This window comes from Ciconia boyciana, chromosome 8, assembly GCF_034638445.1.
Source record: "Ciconia boyciana chromosome 8, ASM3463844v1, whole genome shotgun sequence".
Classification (NCBI taxonomy): Eukaryota; Metazoa; Chordata; class Aves; order Ciconiiformes; family Ciconiidae; genus Ciconia; species Ciconia boyciana.
In genome coordinates, this window is record NC_132941.1 from 49467243 (window position 1) to 49488824 (window position 21582).

The 21582-nt window shown below is 39.1% G+C and overlaps 1 protein-coding gene across 1 annotated transcript in view; it reads right to left on the minus strand.

Annotated features, from left to right (window-relative positions):
- BLNK (B cell linker) overlaps positions 1 to 21582 on the minus strand; it is a 103426-nt gene that overhangs the window by 60110 nt on the left and 21734 nt on the right. The window contains exon 3 of the mRNA XM_072869794.1: positions 11453 to 11499. Within this exon, the coding sequence (XP_072725895.1) occupies positions 11453 to 11499 (47 nt within the window). The remainder of the gene's footprint in view (positions 1 to 11452; positions 11500 to 21582) is intronic.

Here is a 21582-nt window from a genome sequence, read left to right on the forward strand (position 1 = left end):
CATTTACGTCTTTAATCCTGAAGAATTTATTCCCGTTATTCATTGTGGTTAACAGAGGATCTGATACTATATTCACCTTGATGATGGTAGAGAACTGTTGCTGGAAAGACGTCATCTGTAAGGGCTCTGGTCTGTGATCTGAAATTAGCTACATTTGTTATTTTCAGTGTTTTCTTAGAGCCACTTCTGTTGTTGTTGTTGTTAAAGCTAAAAACCAATAAAGTACCAATGTGATGAAGGTGTATCATACATGTTTAGTACTGCTTTTGGCTAAAAGCTGAAATTGTTGAAATTTTGGTTTTATCTGTAATTTTCAATAAATCCCTGGAAAAGGATTAGCTAGCAGAGAATACCTGTAAGACTATACATGTGAATCATACTTCTATTTCTTTAAAAAGACAAAATAATGACAGGAAATATTTGACTTCAGATTTTTTTTTCAGAGTATATCTAAATCTATCTATTTGTGGGCTATATGTGAACAAAACCCATCTAGTTATGAATAATTTCTTAAACATTATTTGTACCAGCAATATAAAAGGAATATAGCTGGTAGTTCATGCTGACATTTCAAGCAATACAGACAATGCTTTTACTTCTGTAATCTTGAACTGTAATATCTATTCATTAAAGCGACAGCATGGATATGCTTTATATTCCCCTGTATTTCTTCAGAATATTATTGCTTGAGCCAGAGGAATGAGATAAGGAAGATAAATACTGATAAAGATAATTAATTATATCAGCCAGATCAGGGATTTAGAAAAGGATCTGATTACTTTTATGAAATGTATGGTAAGGCAAATTAACTGAAATGGTAAGATATTTTTAGGTTATTGTCTGTATTCTGAGAGCTTTGTAAATAATAAAAAGCCATGAAACTGGGCAGTGAGGAACTAAATAGGAGAAATGACAGAGCTGTGGTAGCAGGTGTCTGGGGAAACTGAAGTGCCAGAACTGTGAAGAAGAAACTGAGACTTAATGCTCTGTCAAGAATATCGTTGGAGAGTACCTAAAATGTGCAATGGCAGTGGGTGGAGGAGAATGGAAAACAGGAAAGCTAGTATAAGAACTATAAAATACATAAAAGCTCTTTTTTTCCCCTCAGAACTCTTGACTATTGGGAACAGAAGGAGGTTGTCAGACTTTGAAAAATCAGGCATTGCTTGTGGAATAATAAAGTAAAATATTTTTTAAAACAGCTCAGGCAATACTGTGCCATTATAGTTTTTAACCGCAGTCTCAGCCCAGACCAAGACAGCTTTGGGCAGGGAGACTGAACTGCCTCCCTGCTCTGGAGAATGTCCTTTCATCCCTCTGTCCTCCAGAAGGTTGATAAAGTAACCTGCGAGAGGTGGTCTGAGTAGTCCTAAACTGTAACATGCTGCAAGGAAGCTGCATATACTGCTGTTAGCGTGGCAAGAGATTGTCTGGCCTGAAAACACGTCACCTCTTCAAGAATTCAGAGCATATCTGAATTTTACTTCTAAGAATTGTACGCAAACATCAAGATTGTAAAGTCAAAGTGTGTTTACACTGTGCGGTGGAGCACGGTGCCAGAGCTGGTGACAACTGAGCAGTCTCTGGAACAAGATGTAGCAGAGCTGCACCTCGAGACAAGGCATTTCAGATCACGTGCAGCATCCAGTAGTGGAGCTTTCCTGCTTCTGGCAGCTGAGCAGCTCCCGTGCTTGGTGCTAGCTCCTCAGTCCCTATGCTGCACCCACTGCAAGTGTACAGATGCACTGAAGCACTGAAAATGAGAGAAAGCTAGCACGGAGGTTGCCTGTGACTCTTGATTTCATAAATATGTGGATTATGATATGGTCTGTATTTAGGTGGTTACAGATGATCTACCCGGAGAGGCTCTCTGATGCTCTGAATCATGTGTTGATGAGCATTAATACCATCCGTCATGTAGATATGCACGAGTACCATCATGCCAGTGTCCGTGGTGTTACTAAGGTAGTTCTACATTCCTCACATTGGTGTTGCTCTTGGGAAGGGAGTTTATGAGGAAGGAGCTAGTAGAGAGGTATTTATTTGCATGCTGAATGCAATTTCTGCGTTTGTTTGGGGCAAATCTTTGAAATACGTATTTTTGGCAAATTTATTAATTCAATGGGTTGCCACCTGTAGCTGTGCAGGCTGTTGGGTTTCAGGTCTTGAATTCTGTTGCACAAAGGGCTGCTGTGGCATTCCTACCAACTGCACTTCATCTTTTGCCAGGCCAGCTGTGCTGAACAGCCTCTCCTGAAGCTGTTTCAAGTGACTGGTTGCTACAGCACCAACTGTCTGGCTTGCAGCTGCAACAGGCCCTCCTGCCACAGTCCCTTAACTTCTCCTTGCAGCTCATCTTGTAACTTCTCTACCCTGCTTGTCGAGCTGACCCCATTTTTAAGCACTGCAGTTTTCATGGCTTAGTATCTTATCTCAGCCATTTACCTGTTCTCATTTCTGAATTCAAGAAAGTCTGAATGAAAGGGTTTAATACTTTCCTTCATTATCTTAGAAACACTGCATAGACCACCTCCCATCACAGCACAAATGTATGAACTAATGAATGAAGCTCTGCGTGCTTATACAAAAGCAAAAAGAGGTTATGTTTTCACTTGTTTTCACAGAAGCTAGACTAAAGTGAGAAGAATGAAATGTCTCTCCTGCAGAGAGCATAAATATGTGTTGATAACACGCTGTAAATTAAATATTGTATTTCTTTCAAAAACTGAGAGGACTCCACTTCAGAGACTTGGAGCAAAATGAGCCAAGACATCTGCTCTGTTTTCTGCCCAGTGTGTACTTGAGCTGGGGCACATCTGGAATTCTGCTAAAATGAGATTATAAATTAATAGTCCTTCACACTTCATTGCTTGAATGAGCCAGAAGTTATTTTCTTCTGAGTTTTGAGTCACAAGTGCAGCACCTTCTGACTACCAAATATGATTTTCTAAAAGGGAAGAAAGACCAGTGAATCGAAACTATAACAAGCTCTTCTCTGTGGTCTGAGTACAGCCATGAAACAGAGAAAAGGAAAGCACGTCAACTGACAGGGTGGAGGAAAAAGATCCTGTCCAGACCTATGATGGTGAAGAACTGGTTTGTGATTTGGGCAACAGCTTCCGTTTCTGGTTCTGCTTCTGGCTTTGTGTACAAACATAAGCAGGTCATTTGGGTCTGTGTCTTAAAAAGGTGACTTGTTTCGTTGATTTTTGGTACCCAACTTGAGTTGCTCTGTGACTGATATTCTATTGCTATTTAGGCTGGTCTAGAGTACTAACAAAGATAAATATTTCTACTTTCACTAAAACTTAGTGAGATTAAGCTGACTGTTACAGACCTGGCTCTCCCTACAGCTGGACCAGCATATGCTTTTTTCTCAGAGGCTGATCCACTCTTGCTCTTCAAAGAGGGTTAATAGACATCTAGTATTACTTAGCACTAGTCTGTTACACTGTTATCAGAAAGAGTCTGTGATTTATCTTGCTTAACGTCCCTAAAAATGAGCATAGTGTTTCCAGTATTAAAGAAACACTTCTGTAACTATACTGTTAACCTCTCCCCCCCCTCACCATGGCATTCCGTAGATGACTGAGCATGGTAGGGTACCATGAAAGGAGATTGGGCAAGGTGACTAATTCTAAAATTTTCTAATTTAGAAGTTGCCCTGAACAGGCTCCAGAACAAAGAATAATGGAAAATCATGGGGCTGAAGAAGAGGAGGAGACTCTGGAGACAGTTCCAGGCTTGTACGGATTTATGTATTATATATACAGACATAAGCCAGCTAAGACTGCAACCTCTGCGCCTCTCTCTGTATTTTCCTAACTGGGATAGGGAGGATCAAATGTGCCTTGGAAGATACTCAGGCAACTTGAAACTGGTTTCCATCTCAGGGATCAAGGGTGTTGGGAAGAAAAATTGGGATTTCCTCTGACATCTTCATATGCTATCAGTTCTTTGGTGACCTCCAGATAATATCAACTGGTATTTCAACTGACAATGGGATTATTTTCAGTAGGAAAGGATGGGAAAAAGGACAAAATTCTTTTATTTCACTGGAGTTTCTGGATGCGATTTTCATTAAAATGGAAAAAAACCCTCCAACTCTGACAATATATCTGTAACCCTGAGGCATTCCTCATCATTGCAGTAGTGATAATTCAGACTAACAGTAGTATGTGCATAAAGAAAGCCTTTTGTTGTATATTCTTTCTATTCAGCCCAGGGGCAGGAATATAGTCCACAGAACCACAAGAACTAAAACACTGCCCAGTTACTTTCTGCTTTAACCACAGCTGCAATGCTGTAGTGTGGTAACATCTGAACCGCCACCATTGTTATTTGGAAAGTAGTAAGACCCCAGCAAATATCTGGATATCGGGACTTGATCAGAAAATACAAACTTGTATATTTTGTGTATTTTTGTATATTTTCAACTTTTGAGAGAACTGTATTGCTACTATTTGTAGTATCTTTTTCAAAGATTGAATGCTGTTTTATTTACAATCTCTAGTGACTTCCAATGATTCTTGTATACAGGTGTCTGTTTTCTCTCTATAAGCTCTGCCAAATGTAGTTTCTAGCTACATCTTTATTTTTGGTAACAAGGACAGGCTTGTAATCATGGTTATTTCCTGTCAACTTTACTTAGTATCTTTATACAACTGCAGTTGAAGAAATTGTTTAGTGAGAAAGGCCACTGAAGTAGGGGCTTTTTAGACATTGTGTTTGCTTAAAATATCCTTCATTTAAAATTTTAAGGGATGCTGCAAGACAGGTAAGGCTGTTGCCTAAGTACTGCATCTCTGAGTTTGTCTTAATTGTGATCTATAAGCAGATGGAGGTGAGTCGCTCATGATCTAAAAGCCATACTGCACAGGACTGAACATAAGGTGATATACATAGCTCTTCAGCTGAACATATTGCTAGCTTGAATGGCTTCCGTATTGGGTTGGATTTTCATCCCATCTAGAACACCATTAATATAATTCCACCTTGCATCTCCATGTCCAGTTTAGAAAGATAGTTTGTTTGAAAATGTCTTCTGTGTGGTTGCAGTGGTAGAAGAATGTGATGTACAGAAATAGTTTCTCCCTTGTACAATTTTCTTTATGCATTATTTTCAATATGAAACAATGCATAAAATACAAATTCACTGTTTATCTATGGAAAAGTATCAAATATTATTGGACTTAAATAGTGGACAGCATATTTTGCCAAGATAGACTATCATAAATTTTTGGCAAATCTCAAAAATATGGCAAAGCTTGGTTAGAAGATTGGATTGGATTTCCTTAGTACTAAGAAAAATGCCCAGTTATAGATTCGTAGTATTGGAATGTGTCAGTCTGTGTTTGCCTGACTAGGTACTTCTTTTGACATGGAGCTGAGATGGGGAAGGTGCTATGATTAAACTGTGGTCTGAGGTTCAAATCTACGCAGTCTCTGGTGGTGCCACGAGGCTTTTAATGCTGTGATCTTTCCGTTCTTTCATAGTTAAGCTTTGGCAAAACACTTCAAAAATTATTTCAGAATACCACTTTTGCCTGGCTTTAGATCCAAGATAGCATGGTGAACAATCTAATTACAAGAGCAGAAGTGAGCTTCCTAGAAGAACTTGGAACATAACATGCTCCTGAGCTGTCAGGGGGTCTTTCCTCCTTCTCAAGTAACTGGTGTCATTACAAAAATCTCGATTGCTCATGGCAGGATGGAAGAGAAACGGCTGTAATGCAAGTGTCTGTTGCCCCCTTTCTGCTGCAGGAGTGTAATATTCTCTGCTGGTGTAAAAGGAGGCAGGATGGTGTTGCTTTGCTGAACAAATATTTCCTAGATCCTCCTGTGAACAGGAGAATATCCAGAATTAATTCCAATCAGCAGGCAATGGCTGCCTCTGTAAATATTTGATGCCTGAGTAGACTTTTGTCATAGTCTTTCTATGCTAAAAATGAGTAAATAATATATAAAAATGTGATTTAAAGTCAAATTCAGATACATTTTTTTTTCTTTGGAGTGTATATAGCTACCAAGGAAGTGTCCTGTAGTATGTTTCTGTGACACTAGAGTGGTTATGTACTGGAAACCTCTTCTGGTCTCTTTTAGGTATCATTTTTATTGGGAGGTCACTGTATGAAGAGGTATCTTCTGAATTTGCAGCCCTGGCCTTTTCCAGTTATGGGAATAAGTGGAGATTTTTAAAGTGGCATTTAAGCTACATCAAAAACTAAGGAAAGCCAGGAACTAAATCTACATATTTAGACATAAAACATTCAACCTGAGTCAGCACTGGTATTTAAAGGATATAGGGTAATTGAAAATCCATTATGGTATATCCCAAGGAGAGGGGAAAACCTTTCCTGCTTACTAAGTATTGGAATAGAAGTCATCTACCACCTTTGTTTTTTCAGCTTGGAGTTTTCACTGGAGTGGGGAAAGTCCAAATGCAGATTGTCACAAGATTTCTGTACTGCTGCATCTTGCTTAAAGAGACAGCAAAAGCTCTTGGTCTCTATTATTTCTTAAGGAAACAGTCTAATTCTTATAGAATCTCAGTGATTTTATTGGTATTTTTATTAGGATTTGTCTTTGATTAGGCAAAGTAATCCACTGAAATATAGGAGTAAGAAATCAAAATATTTTAAAGTGAAACTGAAAGTATCATGTTGCACACCCTACATTTATTAACTAAGAATAAATTTAATAATAATGCCTATGTAATCCCCCCCTCCAAACAGGATTAGAAAATTCTCTACATGTGAAATCTGAATGTCATTGTAGTCTGTTAGAAGTCTACTGATTTATTTCTTCACTTCTCTTTTATTTTATTCTTAATTTTATCGATTGTCTTAATGTTTATGCCTTCAATTTTCCTGTCTTTTTAATGAGAAGTAAAAATGTAATGGAAGAAAATGCATTATGCATGCAAGCATTTGAAACAGTGATTCTTGCTAGAAGCATGGACAATCAGTTAAAATGCACTGAAGTGTCTGACTAAATTGTTGAGAAAAGATGGGTGTAAATCTCCATCACGAGTAGACTAGAAGTAATTTTGCCAGCGGAGGCCTGTTTGCCCTTTGAACCATCATCCTCTTTTGTTGCCTGCAAGCCTGGGGTGGCCCCTGGCAGCACAGAGGTCTGTCTGGCAGCTGCAGCCATGGCAGTATTGGCCACTGCTTGGCCAGTAATCCCCACAATACACAGATGTCCCCAATGTACGTAACTCCTGTGGCCCTGTGGCATCCCAGCTGGTGAATGGGACCTTGGGAAGCAAGTTACGGCTTTCACCTGCAGTGCAGTTGTACAGTTTTCCTTACTATTAGTAAGGACATCACAATTCCTGATGCTTTTCCGTTATAGCACCCCTGTGAGACAGGGAAATGCTATTATTTCCACACTGCAGGTGGAAAAGGAAGCTAAAGGAATGCTAAAATAATTTAGCTGAGTTTACTTAGGCAAAGCAAGGTCTCGAATGCACATTTATGAAATTCAGGTTTAGTGATTGTTGGACGCCATCACTCCAAAAGATTTTGTCTTACGGACTCTCTCCTGACCCAGCTACAAAAGGGCTAAGAGGGGATCCAGGCCTTTGCATCTGGTGTATGGAGAACTTGTCTGTGGACTTAAATGTTGATAGCTGTGAAAAAGCTGAAAAGTGAATTTTCCACATTAGGTTTTTTACCTTCCTTAATGAAGAAATAAAAGAAAAAATGCGAGTGGAGGGGGGCGGACAGAAAAGGAGTTAATGTGTAATGTTTCTAGTTCTTGCAGTTTGACTTATGCAAGTGCAGACATTTCAAGTGGAACATCTCAGCATTACAAAGGTACTTTCCTTATATGTAACATCTCTTACAACTGACAATTTATTCATATATCTCAGGAAGAGACATCTCCTTTGCTTGGAAGGCAAGGATGAAAAATTTCAGTTTGGAGTTATTAAAAATTATGAACAAATGAAAAACAGATGTTAGAAACTAATCTAGAAATCAATCTTAATTACAGAACACTTACTTGATTTATAAATAGCAATTTTTTCTGTATATACTATAAATTCCTGGTAAAATAAAGTAGTAACATTTTTCACAGCACTGAAAATTGGTGGATGTTTACTTCAAGAAAAGGAGATCAGATGCTGCCCACACCATAATTAAACAAAGCTTATAATTATGTGTTCCTTATCACAGCTCACTTATTATCCAGGATCTTCCACAACTGCCTGTTGCTATATACAAATGGTAAACTCAAGACTTGACATCTCATACCTGATTTGCAGATGAAGATTTCTCATTTACCTAGCAATCCAACACAGCCAGAACAGGCTTCTGAATTTGCACATGTGATAGAGAGCACTGATTTTGTGATGAAAGATTCCAGTCCTGATTTTGGAAAACAGTCCCCAGACCTCATGAGTGGAGAGCAAAATTCATTCTGAGTTTGATCTGGGATGAATTTCTAATCACATTAGCTATAAAGAAGGCCTTTTAATTTCATGGTCCCTGGGAAAGTAAAACTTGAGTAAGCTGAAAGCATTGTGAAACAACTTCTGCATAAACATCTGATACTGTAAGTCTTGGACTATCTACACGGAGGTGATTGAGCTCTAATTACATTTATTTCTCAAGATGTGCTTCCAAATTACGGATGTTTATAATTGAGTTATAGCTTATATGCCAGTTTTGCTGAATACAGTTATAAATACCAATCTTATTTGCACTGCTTATTAAAATGTTAAGTAAAGATAGCTAGACAGCATGTTTGGAAAGCACTTAAGTTCCAGTATTCTGAAATATCTGTGGTATGAGGCTGATTTTTGATATCTGTGCTCTCTTAAAGAGTGCTCCTGAATGTAGTGTGAAGTTCTATATAGTGTCCTTCCTGGCATAAATTTTACCACTGAATAAATGAGCCCATGACTGTAGTCAGTGGGATGTTTGAGACCTCTCCGATGGGAAGTATCTGGAAAGTGCTGTTGTACTGCCATGCTTGAGAGCGAACTTGTTCCGTGTTTTGGGTGACCCCAGGCTTTCAGGGTGAGAGTGCATCAGCTGAGTCTGCTGTGTGGAGTGAAAAATACAATGGTGCTTCTGCAGGAGGAGAGGCTTTAAGCAAAGCTCAAGATTTCAACATGATGTCAGGACTGTTGAAAACATAGAAACCTGTGAGAGCAGTTTGTTGCACAACCCTGGCAGCCAGCTCCAGAGAGCATTTGGACTAGTGCCTCAGTACTCCGCTGTCCCGTGTTTGAAAGCAGCACCTCTCTTCTGTTATTGTTTTAGGAAGCGGGGAAGGAAATCTTTCATTTTTGTATTTCAGGGATAGGATAGGACACTAGTAGCGATAGTACCGTGATAATTTCACTACTATATTCAGTAGCTGCTCAGAAGCAATCTAGGTAGACCTGTGACTTTAAGTGTTGATGAGAACTAGTTTACATCAGGCTGTCATTCAGCTGTCAAAGCCAATGCTAATTGAATTTACAGAATATAATAAAAATGAAAAGTGTAGTGCAAAAAAAGTTTATTTCAGAGTATCGAAACAGAATTACTACGATAAACTGTTCCCTGAGAAAACATTTTGTCTTTTTTGCCCCTGTTATCTTTTCCCCCTTAGAGAACAGGTATAGTATTGACTAGAGGGAAAAGAGCCTTCCATTGAGTTAGTGAAGGTATTTGGTGCAGAAGTCAGGGAAGTATACCTACGCACGGCTGCAGATTGCTCCTGGTACATCTGTGATGGGATTTCCTAGAGAATGTAGAATAACTGCGTGGTTTAGATCACAGAGCATTTATAGCCTTCTAGACTCAAAATCTTTCTTATAGAAAAGAAGAACACTGAGTGTTGCACGAGTGAGAACTAGAGTGGGAAAGGCAAAGTAGCTTTTGATGGTGGCATGTCAGAGGACCTAGCTTCTGCCTAATGAAGCCCCATAAAGAAACTTTCATAACAGGCAGAGACCTGAAGCACTGGCCACTGACAGGAGAAACACAGGGTTTTGGTCTCACCTTGTCTGGCAATTCCTATTTTTCTGTTTATCTATCCTTAGTGTTTTGGTCCACTGCTGTATGAACAGACTTGAACAGGCCTGTTCATCTGGCTTAGGTGGATCAATATAGACCTTTCTCAGTTAAAACATGCAAACTATTCAAGTGCTAGAAACTCAGGCAGTTTTTGCAATAGCAAGTAGTAAGATGTAAGAGCAACACATTTTAGAGTGAAAGTTGGTGCTAGGGACGTGACATCCACACTGTGCATTTCAGGAGTTTTATTACTTTGGACTTGATCTACTCTGGTCTCTTGTTTTATACTTGACAACAGGATTCATATTACAAAACACCTTTGTTATTCCAATTTACAATTTGAGAATCCAAAGCTTGAATGCCCACATCAGTAGAAGTGCAACACTTGGTCTCAGTTCAGTAGATTTCTGTTTGCCCCAATATTGTAGTAGATCAGATTCACGTATATCACAGAAACAGCGATCACACGCTTGGTTAACTTTATATTCATGCTCTCTAAATTTTCTCTGAAAATGATGTCCCATTAGACTTAATTACTTTGACAAGAAAGTCCTTTGATATTTTCCTTACTCATCTAGTTAATTATTTAAACAAATGCAGAAGAATATTAACTTATGCTCTCATCAAATTCTTATCAATAGGAATAGCATTTTAATGGGTAAAAACGCCTCCAAATTCCTCCAGTTTCTTACCAATAAAGTGGGATTTGAAAAACAATTCTGGTTTCATAAATAGACATAATGTTTTCCCAGCTAGGGGAAAAAAAATGTTACATGGAGTAATAACAACCATTAGGTGAAGTAGAGCGCCTCCATAATAATAACTCATATTGAACTGAACTCTTCTTGGTTTCATTGGCTCATAGAGAAAACACATAATATTATTTTTGTGCAGTAATACGAGAGAAATAATATACTTGAACATTAAGGATATCCTTCTAAATGAACTTGATTTGTCACAAATTACATGAAGGCATTTCCTAACTGTTATACCAGTATTTGCTTATTCAGTACTCTATTTAAATTACTTTCAACATAGCACTTTGTTAATCGGATAACTTAAATTGATTCCTAAGCAGCAGGTAAACCAATTCTGAAAATTTGGCCTCATACACTTTATAAGTAAAGAGCTTTTGTATTCTGGAAGAAGTTGAACTTGTACTTTTCCTAATATTAAGGTTGTCCCTGTCTGTTCTGAGGAAGAATATCACCCAGCAGCTGATGCAGAAGAGACTTTCTTGTCAGCTGATGTGAACCACAGTTCTTGTAAACCTTCCAGGGTCCTAATCCTGAGGAAGTTCCACCCCCATCAATTAATGCCCTTCACAGGAGTAGGAGGTTTCAATTCCTATTTTTCCTTATTTATTAACAGAGAAAATGTCAGAGCACAACAGAGTATTAGTCATTTAATGGGGAAGCAGAAAATAATGAGAAACTTACGGCTGGTGCATTATTTTGAATTGGCTCAGCTCATAATCTGATATATTCTGAAAAGAGAGAAAACAGGTTTTGTATTTTAAAGAAAGATCAATTTAATCAAGACCAATCCATTAAGTGAATTGCATGACATTTTAAATAGTGAACTAAGCAAAGACCTAAAAAATAGTTTTTAGTTTTGTAGCTACATGATTGTCTCATCTTGGTTAATGCTTAACTTTTTATTACTGGTCTGTTGTAACATTTCTGGAAAGCTGGTAGCACACACTACATTGTTAAACTGGAATTTCACTGGGCATGTGGCAGATTAAATTACGCTGGTTAATGAATCATTCAAAAAGCGATACGCAAGCCATTTTATATAGTCTCTTTCCAGCTCCACCACAGAATTTCTTTGGGGTTTTTTACTGAAATCAGCAGATAAGCATAACAGTGGCTGAGTGGAAGATTACTTTAACAATGGTTGGGAGACTATTAAGTCCCAGTTTGGTCTGTTCTTGTGCTAGACTTCTGCGTGACACCTCAGCCCATGAAAAACTGAGGATGAAAAAGAAATAGAATTTTTAGTGTGCCACCTTCGCACATACAGTGCCCATTGTAGTGCTGTATAAGCTAATTTGGGTACTGGAAACAGTTTAGCCAAATCATTTCAATAGTTTATGTAGCTTCTTATACCTTTCACCTCAACGTGCCAAAGAGTCCATGCACCGCACTAAAGCAGCAGAAGTACTTCCTATGTTAAAGCTAGTGCGCAGCTTGCAGCCAAACTTCTTAAGTCAGTGTTTTAAGCCAGTCTAAATTAAACCTTTTTTTACCAATGGATTTTCCTTTAGTGCAAAATTTCCAGTAAAATCTCTGGATTGCACCCAGACCAAGTGTGTGATTGCATAATTTCAGCCAGAAATCTGCTACTGCTAAAATGCCCTCTTTCTCAGCATAGATTTCAACAGGGGATAGGTCAGTCTGAAAACATGTCCATTTAATAGCTGCAATTCTAACTCTCCTTATTTTTGTGTCAGGAAGAGGAAATTAATTTGCTTTTTTCCTGAGACTTCCTAGGCACACCTATGATGGATGTGAAATCTCCAAAACGGATACTTTCCAGTGACTTCAGTGATACTGAGTTCATTGTAATACAATTGATGTTTGCCCAGATCTATCTGTTTTTCTGAATAACCCCTCAGCCATCAGTCCCATTCCAAACTGTTTTGCCTTTTCTCTCACCTTCTCATCAGCATGATAGATGAGTTTGTATCAGGCATACAAAATGAGACACTAATAACAAGTGTATGAGACAAGGAGATCAAGTGGAGAACATGTAAGATCTCAGAGAAAACTTATTTCCTCAGTCTGTATTTAAATTCAAGTGAATCTCTGCATTTCTTCAAGTTCTTTGATATATTTGTTGTGAAAATATGCCATTTCAGACACTAGAGAACCCCTTACATTTAATACTTAGCCTGTAATTATACTGTAACAAAAAGCAGCTGCATATCTACATGTAGTGCATATGGTAATTAGCAGATGATCTAGCAGATCTAGAAATCACCAAATTCCTGAGGAAATTTAAAACTATATTGAGCTGTCCGATTGACATACAGGCCCATCTGGGCTTGTTCAGCTGTAATGATGACTCACCAAACTGCCTCTGCAGATCAATGACCAGCAATATTAGGGCTATTTCCTCCCCTGTTATTGCACCTTCTAAATAAGGGGAGGAAGCAGCTATGCTTTCTGTTGTCAGGATTTGATTTTTGTTCACTCCCTTTTCTTTGCAAAGTAGACTATTTAAAGCTTTTCTTGAGTGTATTAAGATTGCTACGGTATAATTGCTTGGTGATTGCAGCCAAATAGCCTGTGTAATTCCCACTGCCCTTCCAAGCTGATGTTTGCTGTAATCTGCTATTTAAGCAGTACTCCGCTGTAGGCAGCTCTTTCCACACAGGCAAGTGCTGCGTGTATGGTCAGATCAAGCACTTTTTTAACTAGCAATTGAGCTTGATAGAGGAGGAAGCTATGGATCTAAGCAATTCCTATACTGGTGAATGTTTTATATAGAGGGTTTTAACTTGATTCCTTTTTTTTTTCTGAGACAGTCTTCAACAAGGGGATTAAGCTATGAGCCTCCCTGAAGTTTGAGGGGATTGGCATGTATGGGTCCAGCTGAAAGCTATCTTTTCTTATTTTCTATGTTTGGGGTTTGGGTTTTTTTTTGCAGTAAATTGCACCATTGATTGCAACTAGGAGCTGCTGCTGCATTTTAGCAACAAAATTCTGGTCGGAGGAAAGAGTACAAAAATATCTTGCAAACTCAACATTTTTGAAATTACATGGTAGCTTCTGTAAGTAGATGACTAATTCTTCCAGGTTTTAATCATCCATTGCTCCTGTTGTTGCTTATGATATATATCGTTAGCGATTCATATTGGCAGGTATAGAATATATTGCAAAGGAATATGTGTGATAAAGAAGAAGTTAAAGTAGTTTCTTTCCTAGAGGGGTATGAGTCGCCAAATATACAATGAGGAACTAAAGGGACAGATTTGGGTTTTTTGCATTTACAGTTTCATGTTAGAGCACAATTTAGAAAGCATATAAAAATTATGTTCTCTTCAAACCCGCTATTGATTTCCTCTTTTTTACTGGCTGCTTCATTCACCTGACATCAACTTTCTCAGTAGCTCACTTAGCTCAGTAGCTAAGAGTAACCAAAACTCTTAGCTTGCAGATCAAGCTAGCCAGCTTTGTTCTGCAGATAGCATCATGGAAGGGGAGAAACGCTGCAGTGGTGGAAGTGTTTGAGGTGTGTCTCTCACTCCTTTACTTGCAGAGGCATGTCTTGGATCTGAGCCTATCCTGCTGTAGCGTCTTGCCAGCATGGGTGCTGAGGAAGGGGAAGCCTTACATCAAAAACAAAGAGAAGCTAAATTTCTGTGCAATCTGGAGCTGCAGACACCTAAGTAGGTTTTATGCATTTTTGTCTGGAAAAGTTTAGACCAACTCATGCACGTGGACTGTACAGTACAGGCAGAGTGAACCAGCATGTCTGAGGTGCTCTGGTTCTGTGTGTGTGCTTCGCAAATAGCCAGCACGTGCATGTGGCTTACGTGCCTGGGCTGGGTGGCACTTACGGCATTTTGCAGACTTGGGGACATGTAAAGGATGACTGGTAGGTGGATAAGGGGTAGTTAGCATGGAAATGGAGTCCTGCTTTGAGGAAACTGAGTAAGTGTGGTAGGAAGGTAAAGGGAATGGAGCTCTTGCATGGGATAAAATGTTGTAACACAGTGTGTAGCGTATATGGCACCTTCACCTGCCCCAGGTTTAGCACTTCTCTAAGGAAGGCTTCTAAGTCACAAAACACAACTGTCAGAAGTCATGGGACCTGACATGTTTTGGCCTCCAGGTTTGCTTTGGAGACTTTTTGTCATGCTTTCACAGTTCCTAGCTGAGGTTGTGCTAAGGGATATTTTAATAGAGTTATTGCCTCTAAAAAGTTTTTAGATGTCTTTGAAGAAGGTTGTTGATATTGTTGATTGTATGATACAGTCTTTTCAACTATATTTTGAAGTTCATATAAGCACATCTCTTTCTCCTTTCTTACTTTTCAGCCCCTCCTTGTAATAAGCACCTGTATAAGATGGTTATGGCTGCAGGTGCAAATAATACCTGAACAATCCAGGAGAGCTCTGAAGGATCAGTAAGAGTCCGAAAAGGTCAAATTTTGATGTGAATGACGATGAGGGGATTCCCTTGACTTTATTATAAACATACTGTGTTGCTAGGTAAGCTCTCAATATCTGAGCAGTAAAGCTGTATGTAAGGTGACAGTCTTGTCATTACCTTACAGTAATGCTGAGTTACATTCCGTAACATTGCCAGTTCTGAGCATGGACCAGTTTGGAGAGGTTTGCTGTGAAATGAGTTTGTTGCTTTTTGTGTGTGTCTGTGGGTATATACCTTTCTATAAAGGTATATCTGAATATGATATTGCATAATGACTTTGACTTCCTCCTAATTTCTTCCTTTTTTTGGAGGGGAAGTAAAGTAAAGGCCCAGATTCATTTCATATAAAGCAATTTCATGTTGTTATGGCAAAGTAAATGCATAATATATTACAAAAGCTCTGTATTCAGTATGATCAGCTTCCTTATGTTAAGACCTGTTTATGTTTATGGAATCTGTTTGGTATTGACAAAAAGACCTGCAAGAAGCCAGGATTAGGAGGAATCTACAGCTACATTTTTCATTTCTGAGAGACAGAAATTTGGAGTGTAAGTAAGTGATCTACGTATAAACAGTCAATACGAGTAAAAATCTGAAAAATCATAGAATTGTAATAATACATGTTAATGATATCCTTTATTAACTGGCATAGTAGACTATCTGTAATTAGTCAGAGAAGATATGGCATTTCTTAGTAAAAATGTCCTTATGGAATATAAAAATATCCTTATGGAATAAGAATAAGATCTCAGTGCTATCCTCTAGAAATACAGCCTGAGCTATAGACTTTTGCCAGTGATATCTGGCAAAAACTGTCAGAGTGTCTCAGACTGAGTAGATCATGGAATAAATGCATAGTGGAAATTTTTTACGTCTCTCTTTCTTAGATAAAGGAGAACTGTGCCCCACAGGAGGAGAAAAGCAGAAGAGAAGAAGGTAAATAAAATGTGGAATCCTTAAAATTAAAAGTCAGTCCAGAAAGAATGGCATAATAAAGAAATATGTTTCTGTTGTGAATGGAGAATTACTATTAAGGTATTTATCCACTTTAAAGTGTGTAAAACTGACATCTAGTGGTAGCAAGAGCACCTTGTGTGCAAAGAGGCTTTATAGTGAGACCAGTTTGCATTAGCAGATTAACAGGTTGTAACTATATTACATATTGAAATTACAATTCCCTGTACTTCAGCCTAATTCAAATCCTGTTTCTTTATGTTACGGAGCCTTTCAAATTAAATCTTGCTCCTTTTGGTAATATCTCATTTATGTGAAGCAAGGTGGTGGTGTCTGTTCATCTTTATGAATGCATGGACTCCTACAACAGAAGTGTCATCCTGATGAACAGTTTCATGAGAGAAGAAAAGGTTGGAAGGGGCGTTAGGATTAAAATATTCCCATCCAAAAAGCTGAGGATAAGGGTTAAAGAATCTCAGCGGGGTCACTGAGGAAATTGTTCAGCAGCTACCAATTTTAGACCTGTTATGAATAAACAGAAGTCAGGCTTCAGAGCTGTGATGCATGTCTCAGGTGTGGCATTACTCACAAGTGTAAGCATCTTTGGGAGGGGAAACAGGTCTTTATGGCCAAGGCTCAGATCTCACATGAATTCAGGCAAGATGTGTGGGGTCTGAATCAATAGAGCATATAGGCATGTGCTTAAATCATTCTCATTGAAGACAAGAGGATATGTTTGTTTCCTGGGGTCTGTGCTTAAAGCGTTTTGCTGAGTCATAGTTGATATCCTCATTTCTCATTCATAATTTTATTCAAATAGAATTTTAAAAAATATTTTTCTATTTTCTGTTTTCCTCCACATTTTCTCTAGCTTATTCAGATTTTAGTGTCTTTGAAGAAAAAACCCTTGCTAAAACTCTGTGTGACACCTACCCCGTGAGGCTTTAATTTAGCTTTGCCTCTAGTGGTATTATATACATAATGGATAAATTACTAATAAAGAGGGAAAAAAAGAGCAAAGTTATGCAAAAATGAAATATTAATTATTTTAAAAATTATTTAAAAATATGGCTTAGGGGTGCCATATCTATAGTCAAAGGATGCAATTTAATAAACGTAGAAAAATTTAAAAGCACCGTTCAAATCTGTCTTCCAGATAATAAAATGAAAGATCAGCAAAAGAAGGCTGGGTAAAGACAGAGACAAATCTGAAGGAAGAAGGAAAGGAAATGTGCTTCAGTGAAAGTTTGATTAGAAGTGGGCAAAAATAAGAAAAAAAAAATAATCATAGTTTATTTTTTCAGGGTTGGCACTTTGTGGCAAGAATTGTCAAACTATATTGGTCAATTTTTGGATGTAGATGTTTATTTTACAGTCTTCTCAGTTCATAATAACAGTTGCAAATATCTCAGAGGTAAAAAATGCTGGTAGCATAATTCTAGTGAAATAGCTCCGTGCAGTTTCAAGGCTGAGGTGACTCATGCTATGCTGCCTCTATCATTCCATCTCTCTTACTTTCAAAACACAGTGAATCATATTTGTTGAACACAAATGTTGATATTCTGCAATGAAACTAAAGTCACAGTTATAGAAGTGGTACAAGAAACAGCTGCTGTCATTTCAGATAGGCAAGCCTACTGCTTTAACGTGAAAGCAGAGACGCGCAGCAATCCTGTTTGTTGCAGAGCTGCTCTGTAAGGACAAGATTAGTTGTTAACAGTCATGCCAGCCAGACCTAGGCGATACAGTGTTATCTATCCTGAGCTGGTAATCCAGCACAGGTGCTTAACAGTTCTAATATACTTTTGACCTTTCAGGTCTGAGTGTGGGAGTGGTTGCAATGACACGAGGCCAATTGCTACGTGCAGAGTCCGTCTGGCTTTGTCTGCACTCACTGGGGCTTCTCCTTACTGCTTAGACACTGATGCTCTTCCAAAGTAGTGAAAGCATAATGATAAGTCACACTAGTAGTGCCAGAATTGTTGATATACATGGTATCTCTAAGATTTCACAGCAGCCATCTCTGCATTTGGCTTATATAAGACCTCACATAGTACAAACGAAGTTGTGTTGGTAGCAGTGTTAATAGCAAGGGAATATATTCAGGAAATGCTTGGTGTAAATAGGACTGTTGGGGATGGGTTTCTTGGTCCACTGTGGATTTGTCAGCCATCAGGAAGTGCTGCTGGTATTTTGTCCTCAGGCATGGTTTTAGTTAAACAAAACTGCTCATCTAATTTTGTGTTACTAAGAGCTGTGTTCAACATGTTATGGGAGTTTGAGGTCTATGTGTCTATCATGCTGGAAGGAACAGTAGAGTATTTTACATTTTTTAGGACAATCAGGATTACTTTAGCACCATTGATGGAGATCTGTTTGTAGTGTTGCTGCTCTATCATTTCAGGTGAAAAGCAAGTTTTTTTATGAATAATTTGATTACATTTAGTATGCATTGAATTACTGTATGGCTTTTCCAGAACTCCAAGGCTGAGGAGTCTACACTGCATACCCTGCCACCTTTATTTAACTGTTGAGATGCTAGAAAGTTGTTTTTTTCTTAGAGAAAGATATTTTCCTGCAATAGTAGCTCAGTGAATCCCTGTGGTTTACATTGTTTTGAGGAAACTGCCTTTTGCAGTAGTACCTAAAGTGCACACATTTAAGGTTAACCATTTTTGCTTTGAAAGAGCTCCAATGAAAGATTAAACTAGTTGATCTTTTCTTCTCATATATGCTATGAGTGGGTTCGCTTATGATTTATTTGTTTATGACCTAGGGTTTCCAGCCCATTCTATACCCCAGGAGCTGCTTGCTCACAGTTGGCTATCCAAGACTTTTTATTCAGTTTCACATGCTGAATGAATGGTCCCCTCCCTGAAAGCTGGCTGCAGAAATAGCCTTGGTCTAAGACAGTAAAGCTTGATCTGCAACATAAATCTGTCTTTTTAGTGCATGCAATGGGAAAGTTCATGTTATTTTTCCTAGAACATGGGTGCCCCATTAGTCTTAGGCTGACCTGATGGAGAGATAAGAGGTTTCCAAGGTTCTTTCAAAAATTATAGTCTTCCTCACTGACAGCGTAATGCTCTGCAGGCTGAGTTCTATATTTGCATGTCCTTATTGAAAGGACACTTACTGGAACATAGAAAATAAAACCACTTCCCATATCTTTATAGTAATGCACTGCTATATGCTTAAGCAAATTAAAATGGGGTTTAGGGTTTGAAAAAGGAAGCAAGTCACCACATACAGAAATAACAACTGTGACCACTAGAAATTTAGCCTCAGCAAAAACTAGCAGAGCCCGCTGCTGATGTGGGCTGCAAGATTAGGAAGTCTGATTTTTTTTTTTTTTTTTTTGAGAAAAGAGAATTCGGAAGAGCCAGCTGAAAGTCTTCTAGCAGAACTGTTTATCTCTAAAAATGCCTCATCAATTAAAATAACTTGTTTTGCAGGACTCCTTTCACTTAATCAAGGATTAAGAATGTATAAAAAAATTTTGGCAAAGTTGAATAAACTTATTTTGATGTTTTTAATATAAGGTAAAAGGCCCAAATGAGGCATGTCAATAATACTGCTTTAGTAGTTCCAAAACATTTTATTTTTATGGGAAAAAACATTTTTACTTTTATGGGAAACTTGCAACTATTCATTCCGATTCAGAACAGAGAGAAATATCGAAGTGTCAGAAGTCCCATTGTGGGCCACATCTAAGAATAATGGCCTGGAAAGTATTTCTAGTCTGTAGTCAAGATACCAGTGACCTGAGATCTCCAAGAAACAGGACATGCTGTGGAAATCTCCTCGGCATGGGGCTCTTCTGGAAGCAGAACTGGTGCTTTAGGAATTTACCTTTCCCCAGGACTCAGACTGAGGTGGGAGTGCACTAGGCTATTGCCCAGTTTTGGACCCAGTTTAATAGTGACATCTAACAGGATTTACACTGTCAGCTTCTTTTAATAATCTTGCCCTTCAACGGGGCTGAACCATGTCTGAGGCCAGCTGCTGCTTCCAGCTACCTGAGTCCCCTTCCAATAACTGCATGAAGGTGATCTGAGTCAAGTGGTGCCCCTCTGAGTCTAGCTTATTAAAAAAACACTGTTGTGAAAACAAGACTCTCCCTTGGCCATGTGGTTACATGCAATTTCTTTCTAGTTCATCTTTTCCTACCTAAACAATCTGGTTTTGCTATCTGGTATATCCTTACGTGAGCAGACCTCTCCATCATGGCCTGTGTACCAGGCTCTTGCTGAGGTGGGAGTAGAGGGGCTCTTCCAGGATCCTCTGACAGAGTCTCTTGCCCCTAGATAACCTGAGCAAGTTTTATTGTAATTACCTCATATCCTATTTCTGGGAGGGGTGTTTGATAAAACGCAGCTAGCATGGGGCCCTTCTGGTGCTCGCTCCCTGAGGCCAGCAGGGTGCCACCAGGCAGGGCTGGGGGGAAGCTGTACGAGGCATCTGAATGTCCCAGTGGCTTGTGGCTGCCAAAGGGCCAGCCCTGCTCCCTCCCTTCTCCCTCAACTGCTGTCATGGAGGAATGTCTCCCTTCCCAGTGCTGTCTCTGGTGCTTCTCTGACCCTTTTGTGAGTTGAACCAGCTGCAAATGAAACAAGGGAAGCGTGTTGTTCTTCTGCAAGTGAAACAAGGGGCGGCAGGTGGGGAGAGAAAATTGTTGGTGAGGAGACCCACCGCCGTCCCTGGCAGCAGCCTCTTCAGTTGTCTGGGTATGTGTGAAATCTCTCACTGCAGCGGTGTTTTTCACAGCTGCTTTAAACCTTCTGGAGAGGTGTATTCTCTGGGCACTGTGCTGCTTCTACCTCCTCCATGCTGTCACCAGCATTTGTGTGGTGAGCTGGATTAGGGAAGTGGTCTGGCTGAAAAATAACCCTAAAAAAAAGTTTCCATCTGGTTAAAACCTTGATGCACTGCCTTTGTGGCCAAGTCAGAGCCAGTGCTAGCAAAAGTGCATGCGTGTGTGTGTGTGTAATGGGAGCACGTGGCAAAGGTGGAAGTGGGAGCATTGCCCCTTTAACCAGATATGAAACTGTTCCTTCACATAATCTAATGTGCTTACTGAGGAAACTGAGGGAGGCAGGAGCTAAAATGGTTGTGGTGGTGGCATTTTCAGTATTTGAATATTGACTTAGTAGGAAGAGTATTGTCTTGGAACGGCAGCAGAGGCTGTCTCGGTGGAAGACGCTCTGTGCACTACACTGAAAAACAAAAGTTCTCCCTATTTTCTGGGTATTAAGAGTTTCCATCCTGCTCTCAAGAGGGAGACTGAAAATGAGAACAGGAAATAGCACAGCAGGAATCAATTCTCAGGTCACTGATAGGTGAGACTGGCAAGGAGCCTTGTTACTTGGGGAAAGTTAAGTCATAATCCTACTTAAATGCTGCTATACAGGACAAATAATTGAATAGAGAGGCTCCACAGGTCTCTCAGGCTG